The sequence below is a fragment of the Hyperolius riggenbachi genome, chromosome 11 (assembly GCF_040937935.1).
Source record: "Hyperolius riggenbachi isolate aHypRig1 chromosome 11, aHypRig1.pri, whole genome shotgun sequence".
NCBI lineage: Eukaryota > Metazoa > Chordata > Amphibia > Anura > Hyperoliidae > Hyperolius > Hyperolius riggenbachi.
In genome coordinates this window covers 241,932,006-241,955,785 of record NC_090656.1, presented here as the reverse complement: position 1 = coordinate 241,955,785, position 23,780 = coordinate 241,932,006, and the positions used below count along the sequence as shown (strand labels likewise).

Genomic DNA, 23,780 nt, shown 5'->3' with positions numbered 1-23,780 from the left:
CAACCCCCCAAAAAATCACTGTCCTGAACTCACACTTATCCCAGTTGATCCAGGGGAAGGTAAAAAAAACAAAAACCTTACAAGGCCTGAGCCAATTAGCTTAAAAAGGGAAAAATGCCTTCCTGTTTCCAGATGGCAGTCAGATAAAATCCCTGGATCAACACAGCCGCAATGCAAGGAAAGCATTCAAGCCCTGTTTACATGCAGAGCTTTCCATAACAGGATATTCCAGATTTTAAACACTCTTATTGTATGTAAAGAGCCCCATTCTAAATAGATGGCAAAACTTTTTACCTTCACCCGCAAACCATGTCCCCTTGTCCGTCGTACAACCCTAGGGAAAAAAACTCACCTGCCAAGCTTTTGTATTGCCCTCTGATGTAGTTATACATGTTACTCAAGTCACATCTTAGTTACCTTTTTTTTCAAGCTAAATAAGCCCTGATTATTCAACCTTTCTTGATAATTGAGCTCTTCCATCCCTCACAAGTGATTTACAGAAGGAGTATTATACTAGCATCTCAAGATTTTATTTCCTATTTTATGCATTACAAATTTTTTTTTTGCTGTAGCTATTGCTGCTTGGCATAGCATACGATTACCTAACTTGTTATCAACCAGTATTCCTAAGTCCTTCTCCAAGTCTGATGTTCCCAGCTGTATGCCATTTATTTTATACCATTTGTACATCCAAAGTACATGACTTTACATTTATCAACATTAAGATTCATCTGCTGTATGCCTGCCCATGTGGCCATGTTGTCAAGATGGCAGAGGTAGTAGGATTGTGCAGGAGGATGTAGTACTGAGGTTGGGGAGGTTGGGGGACACACTCATTTTAGCAGAAAACCCCTCCCCATCAGGAACACAGAAAACAATAAAATCCTCAAAGAGATTTCAACTTTTCCCACTCGATCCTAAATGACAGTGATTTGGGCAGAACTGAATGTATGTCATAGAGAATAGGTACTACAGTGCTATAAGAACACTAGGATTTTATTTCTTTTCTATCTAAATATATATGAAATGTTTTCTATTTCAGATCTCTGCAGATCATTGTTAACGGGCAACAATGGCACCATCAATTCTACAAACTACCCCTCTCCATACCCCAGCAACTCCAACTGCCTCTATCTGATCCGGATACCTGCGGACAGGGTGAGTGCAATAATAACAGCTTCATTGTGTCCCACAGGCAGAGGACTGGGGCAGCAACAGGTGGCTCAACAGTATTTATTAAGAAAACGATCTGTATGCTGTTGATTTAATTAATATCATCCATTTTGCAGCTGTGCCTTCTTGTAGCTGTGCACCTAGCCATGCAGCCTTAGGGCCACTAATGTCTGAGTAGTTTCCTGTGAGCAGGTTGTGGTTTAAGACCTTCCTGTAAACTGCAAGTCTGTATCCTCACATACGGGACATGTTCTGCCTATTGTAATCCAAAGATCCCGGTAAACACAATTTACTAACATTTGTTCTTCCTGCTTTGAGAGTCACATGGTCAGCCACAGCTGAATGCTCCGCCCACCACCGGAGGGTAGAGGATAAAAGCTGCACTGGAGTTTGACAATCACATTTAGCCCATAAATAAATATTCTGTTCCTCATGTTATCAGGGCCGGATTAGTACTCTTTACCGCCCAAGGCCACTGTCACTAGTCGCCCCCTTCGGTATAGGTAGTGAGATTACCCCCCCCCCCTTCCCTCCAGTATAGGTAGCCAGATGACTCCTCCCCCCTTCCCTCCAGTATAGGTAGCCAGATGACTCCTCCCCCTTCCCTCCAGTATAGGTAGCCAGATGACTCCTCCCCCCTTCCATCCAGAATAGGTAGCCAGATGACCCCTCCCCACTTCCCTCTAGTATTGATAGCAAGACAATCCCTCCTCCCTTTCCCTCCAGTATAGTAGCCAGGTGACTCCAATAATCCCTCCCCCCCCCCCCCCCTTTCAGCCTTGGCCTAAATCCGGCCCTGCATATTACTGTTTCTAATATTTAAAAAGCCTGATTTATATGTTCAGTTTTGGGTACAGCTGGTACAGTGATGTTGTTACTCAGTATGTTGATCTGCTTTCTATGTTTTTCTTTGGTTACCCTTTAAAGGACGACTATGATAAAAATTTCCATACATACATATAAAATGTACATTTCTCTTTGAGTAAAATGTCCTAAAAACATTACTTTTTTCCTATGTCGCTGTCACTAACAGTAGGTAGTGAAAACCTGACAGATGTGTCAGGTTTTGGACTAACCCATCTCCTCATGGGGAATTCTCAATTATTTATTTACAAAAGCACTCCCTGCAAACGAGTAGGGAAGCTGACTGACATCTTTATATAGATCCTTTCCAGGAAGTGCTTTTGCAAAGAATAAAGGGGATACTGAAAATCTCCCACGATGAGATGGACTAGTCCAAAATCTGTCAGATTTGTCAGCTTTATACCACCTACTGTAAGTGGCAGCAACATAGGAAAAATGTAGTTTATAGTGCATTTTACTCTAGCAGAAATGAAATGTTTATAGGTACAGTATGTATTTTACATTTTTTTATTTTTCAAGATAGTTGCCCTTTCTGCCAGCTTTTCCTTGTAGCGGTTTTGAGCTAACATGTATTATTTCCTCCATTGCAGATTTTAGTGACGTTCCAAGCTTTTGACATAGCAAGTTCTGCTAACTGCAGCTCAGACTATCTGCGGGTGTACGATGGGCTCACCACGTCCTCCCCCGTAATTCTGGACAGAGCTTGTGGCAGGTCTCTGCCCTATCCTCTGATGTCATCCAGCAATGTCATGTTATTCGAGTTTGTCAGCGACAGGGCTGTGTCCGGGGCTGGATTCCAGGCTTCCTATACTAATGGTAGGTTAATATATATATATATATATATATATATATACTGTATACATACAGTAACACGTTATAAACATGCAATGTAGGTGACACTGGGTTTCCTCTTGCTGGTTACATTGGTTTTGCTGTTGTGCTGTTGATGTGAAGCAGACTGTAACCACTCTGCGACTGCCTAACGCTGATTGGCGGCTGCGGAGTGGCTCTGTTGTTTCTCAGTGCCGCCATATGGTGGCATCTCGTGAGGAGCGAGATTAGATGGAAGCTCGCATGAACTCCCTTCTGTAAACACAGCGGGGGACATCGAGCAGCCTGCCAGCGGCTGATCAGCACTGGCAGGCTGTTTTCTTTATTTACATACAGAAATGTATTACTATAGTCAGGGGTCTAGTCCTGGGAAAAGAAGCGAGTGGACTCACTCGGAGAATTCCTGCGCTGCGCCAAAAACGGGCGTGGTCAAGCAACCCGTGGGCGTGGTCATGGGTGGGGCCAAATATACATGACCTTAGCAGTGATGTAAAAGGTCTGCCAAGGAAGTTTGAGCTCTGCCGTAGTGTATCCCCCAAAAATAGATGTAATCTGACAGCATTTCACCAAAAAGACACATAATCTGGTAGAAGTTCCTCCAAAATACAAATAATATGGAAGTGGTTCCCCCAAAATAGACAATGTGGCAACAGCAGTTCCACCAACATACACATAATTTGGAAGCAGTTCCCCAAAATACGTGAAACCTGGTAGTGGATCACCCAAAATACACGTAACACCCAAAGGACATATAATCTGGCAGTAGTGGTCCCCCAAACATACACAATCTGGCAGCAGTTCCCTAAAATACACGTAATTTGGCAGCAGCCGTTCCCCTAACATACACATAATTTGGCAGCTGTTCCAAAAAATACATAACAACGGTTCCACAAAAATGCAGATAATCTGACAGCAGTTCCCCCAAAATAGGTACCCCCAGGTAGCCAGGTCTATAGGTGTCCCCAGTATAAGTAGCCATGAGTATAGTAGCCCCCAGTATATGTAGCCAGAGGTATAGTTGCCTAGTATATGTAGCCAGGGGTATATGGCGTACGTTAAAAAAGGGCGCAGGGTTTTAAAAGATAATCATGAATAACGTTTAAAAAAAATGTGTTATATTTCGTTTAAAAATAATGTTTTATAAAGTTATAAATCATTAAACAATGTGTATAAAATCGGCAATTTTAAAAACGTTAATCTTCCCTGTTTAAAAATTGAAATTTATAATAACGTTTTATAAAACAGATTAACCAGCAAGCTCATGGTGACCCAGAACTCATTGGGGTGTGTAAGGGACTACAATGGTCCTAAAAGCCCCCTTACTAAGATGTTAAGTTAATTTGCATATATTCAGCAGTGGTGCCTGGGAGACATCTCAAGCTCACTCCAACCTGAATTATCGCAAATTCTTTCTGTTTTAGGAAAGCAAACTTTTGTTTTTCTTAACATCTTAGTAAGGGGGCTTTTAGGACCATTGTAGTCCCTTACACACCCCAATGAGTTCTGGGTCACCATGAGCTTGCTGGTTAGTCTGTGCCTCTCGGATTTACAAGCCCTACTCCATAGAGCCAAATTAATCCATGCCATGCACTGATGAGGATCAAACAATCCGAAACAGTCTGTATGCATGTTGGATTATTATGGCTCTGTACTTATTAACAAGCTGACACATCATTGCATTCCAGCGGTTCTGGAGGTGTGTTTAGCTTCTAAGGGTACAATGGTTAATTTGCATATATTCAGCAGTGGTGCCCTGGGAGACATCTCAAGCTCACTCCAACCTGAATTATCGCAAATTCTTTCTGTTTTAGGAAAGCAAAGTTTTATAAAACATTAATAAGAATTTTACTAAAGATATACCTAACCCTACTCTCACACAGAACCCTCCCTGTACCTATCCCTAACCCCTAGACCCCCCTGTTGGTGCCTAACCCTAAGACCCCCCTGTTGGTGCCTAACCCTAAGACCCCCCTGTTGGTGCCTAACCCTAAGACCCCCCTGGTGGTGCCTAACCCTAAGACCCCCCTGGTGGTGCCTAACCCTAAGACCCCCCTGTTGGTGCCTAACCCTAAGACCCCCCTGTTGGTGCCTAACCCTAAGACCCCCCTGTTGGTGCCTAACCCTAAGACCCCCCTGTTGGTGCCTAACCCTAAGACCCCCCTGTTGGTGCCTAAACCTAAGACCCCCCTGTGATAAGCATTAATAACGTTTTAAAAAAATATGGTGCGGTTTTTCGTTTAAAAATTAAAAAAAAAAAAAAAAAAAAATTGTACGGTTTTTCGTTTAAAAGTAATGTTTTAAAAAATATTGTACTGTTTTTCGTTTAAAAATAATGTTTTAAAAATTATTATAAATCATTAAATAATGTGTAATCATGAGAAACAGTTATAAAACATTAAAAGTCTCCGGGCGCCGCTTTTAAAACGTTATTTTTCTCCGGCGCCCTTTTTTCTTGTTGGCCGCCGATTTAAACGATATTTATTATGGGAGTGAATGGCGGCGCCCTTTTTGTCCACCTGCCTCATGCGCCCAAATTTCCTGCTTCCGGGTATATGTGCCCAGTATATGTAGCCAGTGGGATATGTCCCCAGTATATGTAGTCAGGGGTATATGTGCCCAGTATATATAGCCAGGGGTATATGTGCCCAGTATATATAGCCAGGGGTATATATGCCCAGTATATGTTGCCAGGGGTATATATGCCCAGTATATGTAGCCAGGGGTATATATGCCCAGTATATGTAGGCAGGGGTATATGTGCCCAGTATATGTAGCCAGGGGTATATATGCCCAGTATATGTAGGCAGAGGTATATATGCCCAGTATATGTAGGCAGGGGTATATGTGCCCAGTATATGTAGGCAGGTGTATATGTCCCCAGTATATGTAGGCAGGGGTATATGTGCCCAGGTAGCCAGGGGTATATGTCCCCAGTATATGTAGGCAGGGGTATATGTCCCCAGTATATGTAGGCAGGGGTATATGTGCCCAGGTAGCCAGGGGTATATGTCCCCAGTATTTGTAGGCAGGGGTATATGTCCCCAGTATATGTAGGCAGGTGTATATGTCCCCAGTATATGTAGGCAGGTGTATATGTCCCCAGTATATGTAGGCAGGTGTATATGTCCCCAGTATATGTAGGCAGGTGTATATGTCCCCAGTATATGTAGGCAAGTGTATAGGTCCCCAGTATATGTAGGCAGGTGTATATGTCCCCAGTATATGTAGGCAGGTGTATATGTCCCCAGTATATGTAGGCAAGTGTATATGTCCCCAATATAGGTAGGCAGGTGTATATGTCCCCAGTATAGGTAGGCAGGTGTATATGTCCCAGTATAGGTAGGCAGGTGTATATGTCCCCAGTATAGGTAGGCAGGTGTATATGTCCCCGATATAGGTAGGCAGGTGTATATGTCCCAGTATAGGTAGGCAGGTGTATATGTCCCCAGTATAGGTAGGCAGGTGTATATGTCCCCGGTATAGGTAGGCAGGTGTATATGTCCCCAGTATAGGTAGGCAGGTGTATATGTCCCCAGTATATGTAGGCAGGGGTATATGTGCCCAGGTTACCCAGGTGTGCCCCCAGCCCCCCACCCGGAGGGAGCAGAGCAGAGAAGGCGAGCTATGGGGACAGCGGGGATGGGCGGACATCTCCCCCCCCCCCCATCCCTCACCTTTGTGCTCCTCTTCCTGCCTCTCCCCTCCAGCGTTGTTAAGTGTCGGGCCCGGCGGCAAAAGTGGGCGGAGACTTACCTCATTCCAGACGCAAGGGACGCTCTGCTCTGTGTGCGGCTAGTCTGGTCTTCTAGCCGCACACAGAGCGGAGCGTCCCTTGAGGCTGGAAGAAGGCGGAAAGTCTCCGCCCACTTTCACCGCCGGGCCCGACACTTAACAACGCTGGAGGGGAGAGGCAGGAAGGGGAGCACAAAGGTGAGGGATGGGGGGGGGAGATGTCCGCCCATCCCCACTGTCCACATAGCTCGCCTTCTCTGCTCTGCTCCCTCCACACAAGCCAGGGTGAACGGCGTTCACTCTGAAGAAAAAGTGGGTGGACGCCGTTCACCCGCGTCCACGCAGGACTCGACCCCTGACTATAGTTACATAGTTATTTTGGTTGAAAAAAGACATATGCCCATCGAGTTCAACCAGTATAAAGTACAACACCAGCCTGCTCCCTCACATATCCCTGCTGATCCAGAGGAAGGCGAAAAACCCTTACAAGGCATGGTCCAATTAGCCCCAAAAGGGAAAAATTCCTTCCTGACTCCAGATGACGGTCAGATACAATCCCTGGATCAACATCATTAGGCATTACCTAGTAATTGTGGCCATGGATGTCTTTCAACGCAAGGAAAGCATCTAAGCCCCCTTTAAATGCAGGTATAGAGTTTGCCATAACTACTTCCTGTGGCAATGCATTCCACATCTCAATCACTCTTACTGTAAAGAACCCTTTCCTAAATAAATGGCTAAAACGTTTTTCCTCCATATATATATATATATTTATAGCAGTGACATCTTCCACTGCACAGAGGATTGGCTTGTCACTTAACTGTACCTTGGAGGGGCTCACAATCTGATCCCTGCCATAGTCTTATGCCTATGTATGTAATGTGTAGTGTATGTATCGTAGTGTAGGGCCAATTTAGAGGGGGGATGGGATAGGGAAGGGGGGATAAAGAAAAAAAAATCAAAAATGTTGCTTTTCTTTTTTTTTTTTTTAAATTAAAAAGAACAAACAAAAAAAACAATACAAATAGCAGCAGGGACCAGATACCACCAAAATAAATCTCTGTTTGTGAGAAGAAAAGGAGGTAAAAATAATTTGAGTGCTAAGTTGTATGACTGAGCAATAAACCGTTAACGCTGTGGCGTGCCGAATTGTAAAAAATGGCCTGGTCACTAGTGGCTCAAAATTAAATCTACTGTGTCTACTATTTCGGGTAAGTTAATTACTATGTTAGTAAGGATTGTCAATATGGCTGCTCCCTGCTAATGCAGAAAAAGGGGGAGGTGCTACAGCATATCCAGTGATGTCACGGAGACTCAGAAACACTAGAATTTTTGTAGGGGGTCGAATCATTTGCATATTAATTTACTGAGAATTGAAAATAAGTAAGTGAGATAATGTTCACTTGCAGAACAGAATCTGAAACGATGCGTCGGGCAGCTGGTTCAGGCGCCCATATCTAACATCCTCTCCATAATCTTTAATTACTATAATACAGACTTATTAATCATCAATTTCTTGCTTTCATTTCACAGTTACTTGTGGAGGGATATACAGCAATAGCAGCGGCACTGTCACCTCTCCTCGCTATCCCAGAAACACTCCACAGAACATGAGCTGTCTGTACAATATCATAGCCCCGCCCGGGTACAAGGTGAGTACTACTAACCATAAACTGTTATCTCACTTCAAGACAATGTACTGCTTTTGTCTTCAGCAGAACTTGTTGTGCTCAGGGCCACCATCACAGGGAGTGAAGGGCCCAGTCCCCCCCCCCCCCCCCCAACGCCATTGAAAAATCAAAAATTTCGATTCCAGCTTTGAAAATCACATAGGAAGCTTTCTATTATTTTCATGCTGAAACAAGCCAGTTACTGTAGCTTACAAAACTTCCCACAATTTCGCTGGCGCCGCCAGGTAAGACCAGGTAAAAAGAAAATAATAGCGACCTATTTAAGAAAAAAAGGGGTTTACATATATTTTGGGGCACTATGTTTTGGCAAAAGAGTATTTTTGAATGTTACTAATTTTTAGTCCTCACACACTTGAGGTATTGGATACTTGAAGGATTTGTTAGGATTCTTCCACACCTCACACAGCCTCAGATCAACAGGATCTAATAACTAGAGATGGCCGAAAAGGTTCGCCCTGCGGGTAGTTTGCGCGGATATCAGCTACCCGCGTCCGCGGCGGGTAAAGGACACATTGGGCCTAATTCACAAAGCGGTGCTAACAGTTAGCACGCTGGTGAAAAGCCCTTTATCATGCCTAAACTCAGTTTAGGCATGATAAGTTTAGGTGTGATAAGTTTAGGCATGATAAGTTTAGGTGTGATAAGTTTAGGTGTGATAAGTTTAGGCGTGATAACTATAGCACCAACTGGGTTAGCACCGCAGTGCACAGCTGATCAAAAGTTTTGCGCTAGCAAAGTCTGATGCACTTCGCATAGGGCTCGATTTACCAAGCGGTGCAAAGTGTTAGCACCGTGGTGAAAAGGCCCTCTTCACGCCTAAAGTCACTTTAGGCATGATAAGAAGGGCTTCGCGCGAAGTTTCCGCGCGTAAAGTTTTGCGCGCGCTCCCGCGTGCGTGCGCGCGAAGCGCCCCTCACTTCGCGCGATGCGCCCATTAAACCCTATGGGACTTTGCGCGCGCGCCTGTGCGGGTGCGCGCGCAAAACTTTGCGCGCGATAACTTCGCGCGAAGTGCAGCCAAAAACGGTGCTAACTCAGTGGTGAAGAGGTCATCACGCCTAAAGTCCTTTAGGCGTGATAACTGGGTTAGCACCGCTTGGTGAATCGAGCCCATAGAGTTTAATGGCGCTGCTTTGCGTGCGGGACTTTGCACGCCATCTACACTTATCCAAACTTAGCATGCCTAAACTTATCATGCCTAAACTTATCATGCCTAAACTTATCACGCCTAAACTGGCTTTTCACCAGCGTGGTGCAATGGTTATCGCGCCTAAAGTCTTTTAGGCGTGCTTACTGGGTTAGCACCGCTTTGTGAATCAGGCCCATAGTGCGTTCAACCCGCCTCCTATACCTCGTCATTGGGCTAAACTTTGACCCTCTACATCAGAGTCTGCAGACACATGGCAGCCAATCAGGCTGCACTCACCCATGGACCCGCGCCCCCTTATAAAAACGGTGCAGCGTCAGCCATGTTCTCAGTCTGCTGATCTTGCTATAGTGAGAGGAAGGGAAAGACATTTGGAGATAGGGAAAGTATTAGTTAGGCTGTTGTAAGCTTGTTAGCTTGCTCCTCGCTGAATCTTGTTGCTGAAAGCATTCCACAAAAGCTCTTTTGAGAGCTAATATTCTTTTTTTGTGTGTGACACAGACAGGCCTAGATACAGCCCTGTCACAGCTGGGCCTAGTTGCTGTACTGTGCCACGCCCAGCACACTCTGTATCACCATTGCATATCTTTTCACTGCATTTGTGATTTAACTTACTAAAGCATAGCTGTCTTTGTGGGTGACATTGCATAGATAGAGCCCACAGACAGTTGCTAGTCAGGCTAGCTGGGATTTGTAGTTCCACACTGTATTACCATACCATTAGTCAGTGTGAAGCAGTACACTACTTACACTAGTATCTGCTGATCCCTGTCTACACACGCAAGATGTTTTCAAGCACTTTAGGCCTCCAATTTAGCAATGCAATGTGATTTCTGCCTTTTAGGGATTATAACCCCGCTCTGTGTCAAATCCGGATTTTGCCCGGGACTTTTGGCGTGTATCCCACCCATCCATGCCCCCCATCAAGTGTTAGACCCCTTGAAACATCTTTTCCATCACATTTGTGGGCAAAAACAGTGTTTGTAATTTTTAAAGTTCACCTGCCCATTGAAGTCTATTGCGGTTTGCAGAGTTTGCCGGTCCGCGGACTTTTGCGGAAGTTCACATCCGCGGTCCCCGGACGCAAAATCTGAGGTTCGAGGCATCTTTACTAATAACTTAGACATCCCGAAAATCCACTTTACAACCTACACAGCGAAAGCTTTCTGTCATGCTACCCCTACCCCTTGAAACTCCTTACCACAATCAATCAGGTCAGCTTCATCCATGGGGGTGTTCAAATCTAGACTGAAAGGCAATCTCTTTAGTTTTGCATTTATGGACAGGTAGCTTTATTCCTCTTTTACTTAATTCCCCTTGACACTAATTACGTGTCTGAGACATGCCATGTGCTTTGCAAATGTTGCAGTGAACAAGAGCTGGCTTTGCTGGGCCTGCCTCTACTGCTTTCCTCATATTTATTTCCTCTATTGCAGATAAGGGTGCGCTTTAACAATGTCTTCCTGGGTGACGTCGATAACTGTGATATATCCGGTTACTCCTTGAGCATTTCTGATGGCAGCAGCACCGACGCTCCTCTCCTACAGAAACTATGTGGATACGTTTATGATCCTCCGGTTATAACCTCCACAGGGAACAATATGGCGCTTCAGTTCGTACGGGACGATTATGTGACTACTGCCATCTTCAGTTTAAGCTACACGTTTGGTAAGTGGATGTTCCCAATAGCGTGACCTTAAAGTATGCCTGAGAAATCCAGTCACATGACTATAGAGTCTATAATCAGAGGTTATCACCTGTGACAGTTCCAGAGTGCTGAGCAAATCTAACAGCTAAGCTTTCCTATTGGTTAGTGAAGACGTCCACTACTAACAATGGGTTAAAGCTTAAAGCACCCCTCACCTAAGGCAAAGCTACCCCAGGTAAGCAAGGAGGTGTGTTCATGCTGGACCCACATACCTCTGTGCGTTGTCCGTTTCTCTCCTTGTGCTTCCTGGTTCCCATAATTACTCCTTCAAGAATTTTACTTTTGGCTAAAGTCACATTTTCATACAGGAAGAGGCGGGCTTACTGTGATGTTCCCTCCTATCTTCCACCCATTCCCTCCTCATCCCCACCCCTTCCACTCCCCTTGGGAGGAGGGAATGGGAGGTGATAAGAGGGAACCTTACTGCAGCCCACCTCTTCCTGTCTAAAAATTTGACTTTAGACATTTTTTTATCAAGAAGTGATTGAGACTGGGGGGAACAAGGAGATAAAGGGGACGTGCACAGAGGTATGTGGACCCAACATGAGCCTAGCTTTGCCACAGTTCAGTTATGCTGCAAAGTCTGTGTTCACTCCGCCCATAATTTTGGATAAATGACTGCAAGGTAACACCCCCATATGCCATTAACCTCCTTAGCACAATGATTACTTCTGGATTTTAGGGTTTAAAAGTGCTGCATTTTTTTCACATGATTTTAGACCCTAAAAGCAGCAAAAAATCAGCCCCTGCACTCACCTCCCCTGGATCCAGTGCTGTAATTCTCCCTCCGTCCACTGGGTGGCACTCTACTCCTATAGTGAGATAGTGTTATATGTTGTGCAAGAGTTCAGCTCCACAATAACATCAGAAGTATGTGTTATGCATATTTTGAGGGCGTACCTCCTGCACATCTGTACCGCAGGTCGCCTCTGATTAGTCAGTCTGCCATCACACAGCTCAGGCTGTCAGGTCTTCTCCCAGATCACTGAGCTCATGGTAATAATCATCTGGTTATTATACTCTCCTCAATCTAAATCCGCTTTTTTCTCATTTCTGCAGTTCCTGTTGGTGCATCGACCTAGGAATAGAACGGTTCCGCTGCTGGTTTTCGTCTTGGAGTGGAGCGCTGCCAGTTTATACTCTTGTGTTTGATAAAGCAGGGAGCACTTCTGGTGCTGTTTTATTGCTGTCGGTGTTACAGGTGGTGAGATTTCCACTCACATGCTGTCTCAGTGACTGACATCAAAACGTGTCGTTCCTGGAGAGGTCTGACCACTTCCTGTACAGCTGCTGAGGCATAACTCATGTAACTGAAGCCCACAAGCCTTGATGGGTGAATAGCCTCATATACAGTATATCAGAAGTCCGTTTTAGTGTTATCTGTTCATTTTTTTTTCATGTTAGTGTGGATGTTATTGTTAGTGTTATTTAACTCAAAATAGGTCTTTATTTCATCTACAGTAATGGATAAAGGAAAGGCCAATAATAATGCCAGAATATGTGAGCCAGACAAACATCGAGCGGCTCTCTGAGGAAGCGGGCTGTGACCAGCGAAACGCGTTGCTTGTGCTATAATAAATATCTTTGTTTTATGAGACTGTAGTTTTTTTAGGTAAGCCACCTCACCCCTTGTTTCAATTTTATTGCTGTTTTTAACCTAGTTTTATACTTACCTGGGCACCTCTTTACCCCTGTTGTGCTGAGTTATACCCCCTCACACATAGCAGTCTGGCTTCACATGGTGGACATCTTAGTGAAAGAAAGTTTTTACTACCTAGGAGAGCCACCACATTCAGTCCACTGGACACCCCAAGTCGGGTGGAGTCGGGTTAATTGTCTCCACCCGCTTCGAGTGGTTGGTTGAACCCCCCCACCCCCGGCAACCCACCTTTGTGAGTAGCTATTTGCCAGTTTTCCCATTTTCAGTTGAACAGGCTACGCTATCTGGGCTGGTCTGCCGTGTTTGTGGTCTGCGTCCTTTTCCTTTAGGAGGTCAAGACACCCGACCAATATTCTGAATCCTCTGCCATTTGTTGCAGAATTATAGCTGGCTGGTGGTTGGACTGGTGAGCTCATTTTGAATAGCATCGGAATAAGGCGTGACTTCTGTAACCACTTCCTGTTCTATATTTCCCCTGAAAGTTTTGTCTTGCCTTTCAGCAATTGTTTTCCTCCGATTATCACACATAATGGAGTCAGATTTGTGAAACAAGACCCGTGTTTAGTTTTTCAGCACTTATCATGTCAGGTTTGCAGGATGATAGATTTTCTCTGATATTTACTCAACTTGTAAAACTTTTTTTTGTAATATATGTTTTACTGTGTAAATAAAGCTATACATTGTGAATAACCCTCTTCATGATTTTTCTTGTGTGCTAACATTTTGGGTGAAAGATCTCAGTAACATGGGAAGGGGGTGGAGTCTATTACTGCTTTCACCTCTGTAAGTCATTTATAACACAACTGTGTGTACAATCAATTCAGCAGGGTGGAAACGGGTGTGTAAACGGATCCTTCGTTAAACTTGGCACTTAAGGGATACCGAGCCGAATGATATATTAAGAACAGGGGGAGTGTGTTAGGTCCAGTCCTCATGGCCACTGCTCCCCCAGTTCTACTCTGTCCCTCTTTTATACCGTAAATCCTCTGCCACAGTTCGGTCCAGGTCACCGGAGACAGGCAGTAGTGCGCGGTCCGGAGCACTCTGCACACAATGACATCACAGAGCGATCCTGACTGCGTGGCCCTGCGCACTACTGCCCGACTCGGGCGACCTGGACTGAGCTGCGGCAGAGGAGTTACAGTATAAAGGACAGGGACGGAAGAGAACTGGGGGAGCGGTGGCCATGAGGACTGGACCACTGTGTGGCTGGATAGTGTACTGGTTAAGGACTCTGCCTTTGACATGGGACACCAGAGTTGGAATCCTGGCTAGGGTCAGTGCCTATTCAGTAAGGAGTTCAAGGCAAGACTCCCTAATACGGCTAGGGGGCCTCTTGAGCGCCTCCCAGTGGCTGCAGCTCTTCAGCGCTTTAAGTCCAACAGGAGAAAAGTGCTACACAAATGTTAGAATTTCTATTATTACCTAATGTATGCCTGCTCCCACCGTTTTTAATATATTGTTCGGCTCTGGTATCCTTTAAAGCAGATGGGAAAAGAAGGGCGTTGGGAATGTGAGTAGGAGCGGGAGCGTAACTCGAAGTCCAGACTGGCACCATATTTGTGCACATGGCCTCTGAGAACAGACAATGGCCACAACTCCCCGAGCTCCTCTCCTGACTCTAATAATGATTTTGTGCTGTTTTTACTCTTATCACCATGGTGATAAAGTGTTTAGTATTCACTAAGAAATTTACCTCAGCCAAACCTTAAAATAACTATTCTGGCCTTAAGTTAAAGAGTGATTTCCAAAGTTAAGGTTTCATTCGTAAAATAAAAGCATAGTGCTGGATAGTGCACTGGTTAATGGCACCGCCTTTAACATGAGAGACCAGGGTTCGAATCCTGGCTAGGGTCAGTATCTATTCAGTAAGGAGTTCAAGGCAAGACTCCCTAACACTGCAAGGTGGCCCATTGAGCACGTCCCAGTGGCATCCCAGACACATACACAGCCACATCCTCTCTCCTTCCCTTGCTGTCCTACACAACCTAGCTGTAATCATCCTGGCAGGAGGAGGGGTGGAGCTACATCCTGCCTGCATGTGCTCCTCTCCTCCTTATATACTGAATGAGAGAATAACTGCAGAGGTGATAACTTAAGGACTGGGGTGATAAGAAAACACTCTCACTGTAAAAGCTTATCACTACACCTCAATAATGCAAGTTTATTTTGTGAATTCAGGACTCAATCCCTCAGGTGACAGTTTGAGGCTGAGCGCTATGTTGTTGCTATGGAGGGAGAGAGCGATGATGGCATTGTGATTTCCGGCAGGACAACTGTGCACTCTTCTGAGAGGATCTGGCACTCCAGATTTATGGGTGGTCCATCAGGAGAGCTGTCCACATGCTAGACTTTCAGCAGAGGCAGCTGGATAGGGGAGCTGTCCACATGCTAGACTCTGAGCAGAGGCAGCTGGAAGGGGAAGCTGTTCACATGCTAGACCAGGGGTCCCCAAACATTTTGGGTCAAGGGCCGGGTCAACATACTTCAGACTGCTAGGGGGCTGGAGTATACATAAAATGATGTAGAAGTCTTTGCAGGCCAGAAAGTGAAGCATACCCTGGTGACAACTTGCAGTCCAATTGAACAGCAGTGTCACCTGATGTGGAATTTGATTGGAAACCTGTGAATTACTGCTTTCTGGCTTCCATGTGGATGGGTGGTGCCATCAGTGCTATTCTATATGCGGACATACAATATTTAAAGATGTAGCTGACCGCATCTATAAGTGGTACATTTTGTGTTTGGGGGCCGGTAAATAAGCCTCAGGGGGCCACATTCGGCCTGCGGGCCTTAGTTTAAGGACCACTGTGCTAGACTCTCAGCAGAGGCAGCCGGGAGGGGGAGCTGTTCACATGCTACACTCAGTAGAGGCGGCCGAGAGGGGGAGCTGTCCATATGCTAGACTCTCAGCAGAGGCGGCTGGTCAGGGTAGCTGTCCACATGCTAGACTCTCACCAGAGGCAGCTGGGAGGGGGAGCTGTCCACATACTAGACTCTCAGCAGAAGCAGCTGGGTGGGGGAGCTGTCCACATGCTAGTCTCTCAGCAGAGGTGGCCGGGAGGGGGAGCTGTCCACATGCTAGACTCTCAGCAGAGGTGGCCGGGAGGGGGAGCTGTCCACATGCTAGACTCTCAGCAGAGGCAGCTGGTCGGGGGAGCTGTCCACATGCTACACTCTCAGCAGAGGCGGCTGGTCGGGGGAGCTGTCCACATGCTAGGCTCTCAGCAGAAGCAGCCGGAAGTGGGAACTGTCCACATGCTAGACTCTTAGCAGAGGCGGCCGGGTGGGGGAGCTGTCCACATACTCGACTCTCAGCAGAGGCGGCTGGGAGGGGGAGCTTTCTACATGCTAGACTCTCGGCAGAGGTGGCCGGGAGGGGAAGCTGTCCACATGCTAGACTCTCAGCAGAGGCGGCCGGGCGGGGGAGCTGTCCACATGCTAGACTCTCAGCAGAGGTGCCTGGGAGGGGGAGCTGTCCACATGCTAGACTCTTAGCAGAGGTGCCTGGGAGGGGGAGCTGTCCACATGCTAGACTCTCAGCAGAGGCGGCTGGTCAGGGTAGCTGTCCACATGCTAGACTCTCACCAGAGGCAGCTGGGAGGGGGAGCTGTCAACATACTAGACTCTCAGCAGAAGCAGCTGGGTGGGGGAGCTGTCCACATGCTAGACTCTCAGCAGAGGTGGCCGGGAGGGGGAGCTGTCCACATGCTAGACTCTCAGCAGAGGTGGCCGGGAGGGGGAGCTGTTCACATGCTAGACTCTCAGCAGAGGCTGCCGGGAGGGGGAGCTGTCCACAGGCTAGACTCTCAGCAGAGGCGGCTGGTCAGGGGAGCTGTCCACATGCTAGACTCTCAGCAGAGGCAGCCAGAAGTGGGAACTGTTCACATGCTAGACTCTCAGCAGAGGCGGCTGGTCGAGGGAGCTGTCCCCACATGCTAGACTCTCAGCAGAGGTGGCTGGTCGGGGGAGCTGTCCACACGCTAGACTCTCAGCAGAGGCGGCCGGGTGGGGAAGCTGTCCACATGCTCGACTCTCGGCAGAGGTGGCCGGGAGGGGGAGATGTCCACATGCTAGACTCTCAGCAGAGGCGGCCGGGAGGGGTAGCTGTCCACGTGCTAGACTCTCAGCAGAGGCGGCTGGGAGGGGGAGCTGTCCACATGCTAGACTCTCAGCAGAGGCGGCTGGGAGGGGGAGCTGTTCACATGCTAGACTCTCAGCAGAGGCGGCTGGGAGGGGGAGCTGTCCACTTGCTCGACTCTCAGCAGAGGCGGCCGAGAGGGGGAGCTTTCCACATGCTAGACTCTCGGCAGAGGTGGCGGGAGGGGGAAATGTCCACATGCTAGACTCTCAGCAGAGGCGGCCGGGAGGGGTAGCTGTCCACGTGCTAGACTCTCGGCAGAGGTGGCCGCGAGGGGGAGCTTTCCACATGCTACACTCTCAGCAGAGGCGTCCGTGTGGGGGAGCTTTCCACAGGCTAGGCTCTCAGCAGAGGCGGCCGTGTGGGGGAGCTGTCCACAGGCTAGGCTCTCAGCAGAGGCGGTCTGAGAGGGGGAGCTTTCCACATACTAGACTCTCAGCAGATGCAGCCGGGAGGGGTAGCTGTTCATATGCTAGACTCTCAGGAGAGGCGGCTGGGCGAGGCCATCTCTGCTGAGAAAATCTGGCACTCCGGATCTGTCGGCAACCCATAGGGGGAGCTTTCCATATGTTAGACTCTCAGCAGAGGCGGCTGGGAGGGGGAGCTGTCCACATGCTAGACTCTCAGCAGAGACAGCTGGTCAGGGGAGCTGTCCACATGCTAGACTCTCAGCAAAGGCTGCTGGGAGGGGGAGCTTTCCACATGCTAAACTTTCAGCAGAAGCGTCTCGGTGGGGGATCTGTCCACATGCTAGCCTCTCAGGAGAAGCAGCTGGGTGGGGGAGCTGTCCACATGCTAGACTCTAAGCAGAGGAGGCCAAGAGGGGGAGCTTTCCACATGCTAGACTCTCAGCAAAGGCAGCTGGGAGGGGTAGCTGTTCATATGCTAGACTCTCAGGATAGGCGGCTGGGCAGGGCCATCTCTGCTGAGATAATCTGGCACTCCAGATCTATCGACAACCCATCGGGGGAGCTTTCCACATGCTAGACTCTCAGCAGAGGTGGTCAGGAGGGGGACCTGTCCACATGCTAGACTCTCAGCAAAGGAAGCTGGTCAGGGGAGCTGTCCACATGCTAGATTCTCAGCAGAGGCAGCTGGTCAGGGGATCTGTCTACATGCTAGACTCTCAGCAGAGGCAGCCGGGAGGGGTAGCTGTCCACATGCTAGACTCTCAGCAGAGGCGGCCATGAGGGGGAGCTGTCCACATGCTAGACTCTCAGCAGAGGCAGCTGGTCAGGGGAGCTGTCCACATGCTAGACTCTCAGCAGAGGCTGCTGGGAGGGGGAGCTGTCCACATGCTAAACTTTCAGCAGAAGCGTCTCGGTGGGGGAGCTGTCCACATGCTAGCCTCTCAGGAGAAGCAGCTGGGTGGGGGAGCTGTCCACATGCTAGACTCTCAGCAGAGGAGGCCAAGAGGGGGAGCTTTCCACATGCTAGACTCTCAGCAGAGGCAGCTGGGAGGGGTAGCTGTTCATAGGCTAGACTCTCAGGAGAGGCGGCTGGGTGGGGCCATCTCTGCTGAGATAATCTGGCACTCTGGATCTATCGGGGAGCTTTCCACATGCTAGACTTTCAGCAGAGGTGGTCGGGAGGGGGAGCTGTCTACATGCTAGACTCTCAGCAAAGGAAGCTGGTCAGGGGAGCTGTCCACATGCTAGATTCTCAGCAGAGGCAGCTGGTCAGGGGATCTGTCTACATGCTAGACTCTCAGCAAAGGCAGCCGGGAGGGGGAGCTGTTCATATGCTAGACTCTCAGGATAGGCGGCTGGGCGGGGCCATCTCTGCTGAGATAATCTGGCACTCCAGATCTATCGACAACCCATCGGGGGAGCTTTCCACATGCTAGACTCTCAGCAGAGGTGGTCAGGAGGGGGACCTGTCCACATGCTAGACTCTCAGCAAAGGAAGCTGGTCAGGGGAGCTGTCCACATGCTAGATTCTCAGCAGAGGCAGCTGGTCAGGGGATCTGTCTACATGCTAGACTCTCAGCAGAGGCAGCCGGGAGGGGGAGCTGTCCACATGCTAGACTCTCAGCAGAGGCGGCCATGAGGGGGAGCTGTCCACATGCTAGACTCTCAGCAGAGGCAGCTGGTCAGGGGAGCTGTCCACATGCTAGACTCTCAGCAGAGGCTGCTGGGAGGGGGAGCTGTCCACATGCTAAACTTTCAGCAGAAGCGTCTCGGTGGGGGAGCTGTCCACATGCTAGCCTCTCAGGAGAAGCAGCTGGGTGGGGGAGCTGTCCACATGCTAGACTCTCAGCAGAGGAGGCCAAGAGGGGGAGCTTTCCACATGCTAGACTCTCAGCAGAGGCAGCTGGGAGGGGTAGCTGTTCATATGCTAGACTCTCAGGAGAGGCGGCTGGGTGGGGCCATCTCTGCTGAGATAATCTGGCACTCTGGATCTATCGGGGAGCTTTCCACATGCTAGACTTTCAGCAGAGGTGGTCGGGAGGGGGAGCTGTCTACATGCTAGACTCTCAGCAAAGGAAGCTGGTCAGGGGAGCTGTCCACATGCTAGATTCTCAGCAGAGGCAGCTGGTCAGGGGATCTGTCTACATGCTAGACTCTCAGCAAAGGCAGCCGGGAGGGGGAGCTGTCCACATGCTAGATTCTCAGCAGAGGCGGCCATGAGGGGGAGCTGTCCACATGCTAGACTCTCAGCGGAGGCGGCCGGAGGGGGGAGCTGTCCATATGCTAGACTCTCAGCAGAGGCGACCGGGAGGGGGAGCTGTCCATATGCTAGACTCTCAGCAGAGGCGACCGGGAGGGGTAGCTGTCCACATGCTAGGCTCTCATCAGAGGCGGCCGGGAGGGGGAGCTGTTCACATGCTAGACTCTCAGCAGAGGCGACCGGGAGGGGGAGTTTTCCACATGCTAGGCTCTAATCAGAGGCGGCCGGGAGGGGGAGCTGTCCACATGCTAGACTCGCGGCAGAGGCAGCTGGGCGGGGGAGCTGTCCACATGCTAGACTCTCAGCAGAGGTGGCCAGGAGGGGGAGCTATCCACATGCTAGTCTCTCATCAGAGGCGGCCGGGAGCAGGAGCTGTCCACATGCTAGACTCGCGGCAGAGGCAGCTGGGCGGGGGAGCTGTCCACATGCTAGACTCTCAGCAGAGGTGGCTGGGAGGGGTAGCTGTTCATAGGCTAGACTCTCAGGAGAGGCGGCTGGGTGGGGCCATCTCTGCTGAGATAATCTGGCACTCTGGATCTATCGGGGAGCTTTCCACATGCTAGACTTTCAGCAGAGGTGGTCGGGAGGGGGAGCTGTCTACATGCTAGACTCTCAGCAAAGGAAGCTGGTCAGGGGAGCTGTCCACATGCTAGATTCTCAGCAGAGGCAGCTGGTCAGGGGATCTGTCTACATGCTAGACTCTCAGCAAAGGCAGCCGGGAGGGGGAGCTGTTCATATGCTAGACTCTCAGGATAGGCGGCTGGGCGGGGCCATCTCTGCTGAGATAATCTGGCACTCCAGATCTATCGACAACCCATCGGGGGAGCTTTCCACATGCTAGACTCTCAGCAGAGGTGGTCAGGAGGGGGACCTGTCCACATGCTAGACTCTCAGCAAAGGAAGCTGGTCAGGGGAGCTGTCCACATGCTAGATTCTCAGCAGAGGCAGCTGGTCAGGGGATCTGTCTACATGCTAGACTCTCAGCAGAGGCAGCCGGGAGGGGGAGCTGTCCACATGCTAGACTCTCAGCAGAGGCGGCCATGAGGGGGAGCTGTCCACATGCTAGACTCTCAGCAGAGGCAGCTGGTCAGGGGAGCTGTCCACATGCTAGACTCTCAGCAGAGGCTGCTGGGAGGGGGAGCTGTCCACATGCTAAACTTTCAGCAGAAGCGTCTCGGTGGGGGAGCTGTCCACATGCTAGCCTCTCAGGAGAAGCAGCTGGGTGGGGGAGCTGTCCACATGCTAGACTCTCAGCAGAGGAGGCCAAGAGGGGGAGCTTTCCACATGCTAGACTCTCAGCAGAGGCAGCTGGGAGGGGTAGCTGTTCATATGCTAGACTCTCAGGAGAGGCGGCTGGGTGGGGCCATCTCTGCTGAGATAATCTGGCACTCTGGATCTATCGGGGAGCTTTCCACATGCTAGACTTTCAGCAGAGGTGGTCGGGAGGGGGAGCTGTCTACATGCTAGACTCTCAGCAAAGGAAGCTGGTCAGGGGAGCTGTCCACATGCTAGATTCTCAGCAGAGGCAGCTGGTCAGGGGATCTGTCTACATGCTAGACTCTCAGCAAAGGCAGCCGGGAGGGGGAGCTGTCCACATGCTAGATTCTCAGCAGAGGCGGCCATGAGGGGGAGCTGTCCACATGCTAGACTCTCAGCGGAGGCGGCCGGAGGGGGGAGCTGTCCATATGCTAGACTCTCAGCAGAGGCGACCGGGAGGGGGAGCTGTCCATATGCTAGACTCTCAGCAGAGGCGACCGGGAGGGGTAGCTGTCCACATGCTAGGCTCTCATCAGAGGCGGCCGGGAGGGGGAGCTGTTCACATGCTAGACTCTCAGCAGAGGCGACCGGGAGGGGGAGTTTTCCACATGCTAGGCTCTAATCAGAGGCGGCCGGGAGGGGGAGCTGTCCACATGCTAGACTCGCGGCAGAGGCAGCTGGGCGGGGGAGCTGTCCACATGCTAGACTCTCAGCAGAGGTGGCCAGGAGGGGGAGCTATCCACATGCTAGTCTCTCATCAGAGGCGGCCGGGAGGGGGAGCTGTCCACATGCTAGACTCGCGGCAGAGGCAGCTGGGCGGGGGAGCTGTCCACATGCTAGACTCTCAGCAGAGGTGGCCGGGAGGGGGAGCTTTCCACATGCTAGTCTCTCATCAGAGGCAGCTGGGTGGGGGAGCTGTCCACATGCTAGTCTCTCATCAGAGGCGGCCGGGAGGGGGAGCTGTCCACATGCTAGACTCACGGCAGAGGCAGCTGGGCGGGGGAGCTGTCCACATGCTAGACTCTCAGCAGAGGCGGCCGGGAGGGGGAGCTGTCCACATACTAGACTCTCAGCAGAGGCGGCCGGAGGGGGGAGCTGTCCACATGCTAGACTCTCAGCAGAGGCGGCCGGGAGGGGGAGCTGTCCACATACTAGACTCTCAGCAGAGGCGGCCGGGAGGGGGAGCTGTCCACATGCTAGACTCTCAGCAGAGGCGGCTGGGTGGGGCTATCTCTGCTAAGTTTAGTAAGAGCAGTATTAGGTGTCTCCAGTATAAGTAACTAGATGCGACCCCGAGCAGGGAGGTTACTTCAGCAGCCTGTGCCACCCACCAAAATGATCAGTCCCCCCGCATCATGCCCAGACCCCCTCCCCCTTGTCATAGTCGGATAGAGACCACCATAGTGGCAAGCTGTTCTGCCCCACCCCTGTCCTGCGTAGAGTACCTTGTATCTGGTTTCCTCTTCCTCCAGGCACCTGCGTGCTTTATGCTGTCCTCCTGAGTTTCCTGACGACAAGACATGCAAGGGATGTCAGCAAAGAACGTGGCTTAGATAAACATAACAGCGTTCTCCGCACGGGTGAAGGGGGGGTGGGGGTGGAGCGGGCCCCTATACAGAAGAATGGATTATGCACAGTGTGGATCCAGCATGTATATACAGTGCCTCTGTATCTCAGATCAGGTATTCCAGGTATAGGTTAAAACTGCGCTCAACTAGCAAACGAAACTTGGTTGGTTATGTGGAGGCTGGCTGGTCTGGAGATGTAAGTGACCAAAAGTCTCCCAGTGGCCACTTGTTTCTTCCATTCATGAAATGATTAACTGGACCAGCAGAACACCATCAGCTGACACACTTTCTGAAAGGGGTTCTCCGGTGTGTCTTGAAAGGATAAAACGGACACTTACCTGGGGCTTCTATCGGCCCCCTGCAGCTGTAATGTCTTCCTTCGATGCTCCGCTCCCTGCCACCAGTCACCATCTAATTATTTGTCTAACTAGACAAATAGAACTGCGACTGCAAGGCCGTGGCCGCATGCAGGCTCGCTCCCGCGCGTGTCATTGGGAGCTTACTGCGCAGTAAGCTCCCGATGACACGCGCGGGAGCGAGCGCGCACGAGGCCATGACCACGAGGGGGAGCTGTTCACATGCTAGACTCTCAGAGCACGACCGAGCAGCCGCAGTTCTATTTGTCTAGTTAGACGAATAATTAGAAGGTGACCGGCGGTGGGGAGCGGAGGAGCGAAGGGGGACGGCGTAGGACATGACCGCTGCAGGGGGCCAATAGAAGCCCCAGGTAAGTGTCAGTTTTATCCTTTAAAAATATGCAGGATAATGCCTTTAAGGTGGCTAGACACCATACAATAAAATTATGCAATATCATGGCAATTCGGGTTAAAAGGATTGCATTGTCCGAACAAAAAAAAAAAAAGTAACGTTTTTTATTTCAATCGACTGAAAGACTGATTAGATTTCCCATTTTTTTCCGATTCTTATGGCTACGGAATACTGGATATTTTTCATTTATTTTTCCAAAGATTGTATAGTGTGTGTTAGATTGTATATTTATGTGCAACCAATTAAAATTGAGCAGAAGTATTCAATTTGTGAATAACTTTAGTGGGAAGTATAAACAAGAAAGTTTTTTAAAGGTAAATGTTTGTATAGTAAATTAACTATATTAAAAAAAAAATCATTTGAATGAATATATTTTTAAATATGTTAATGTTGCAATTTATATGTAGCTGGTTTAAGTTGATTGGCACAGATGTGTTGCAGGAATAATCCTATAGGATTATGGGATAACTCACATTAGAGCAATTGTGACATGTTTGCGATTTGCGACAATAAAAGCCGTTTTGGTTTCTCACAGCTTTTTCAGTACAAAAAAGGGGCAAAAGCTCACAT

The 23,780-nt window shown here is 49.2% G+C and overlaps 1 protein-coding gene across 1 annotated transcript in view; it reads left to right on the top strand.

Annotated features, from left to right (window-relative positions):
* LOC137538117 (embryonic protein UVS.2-like) overlaps positions 1 to 13,012 on the top strand; it is a 33,186-nt gene extending 20,174 nt beyond the window's left edge. Inside the window, exons 7-11 of the mRNA XM_068260129.1 lie at positions 1,043 to 1,158; positions 2,628 to 2,853; positions 8,134 to 8,252; positions 10,875 to 11,106; positions 12,206 to 13,012. Coding sequence (XP_068116230.1) covers positions 1,043 to 1,158; positions 2,628 to 2,853; positions 8,134 to 8,252; positions 10,875 to 11,106; positions 12,206 to 12,228 — 716 coding nt within the window. The 3' untranslated portion in view covers positions 12,229 to 13,012. The remainder of the gene's footprint in view (positions 1 to 1,042; positions 1,159 to 2,627; positions 2,854 to 8,133; positions 8,253 to 10,874; positions 11,107 to 12,205) is intronic.
* The last annotated feature ends 10,768 nt before the right edge of the window (positions 13,013 to 23,780 follow it).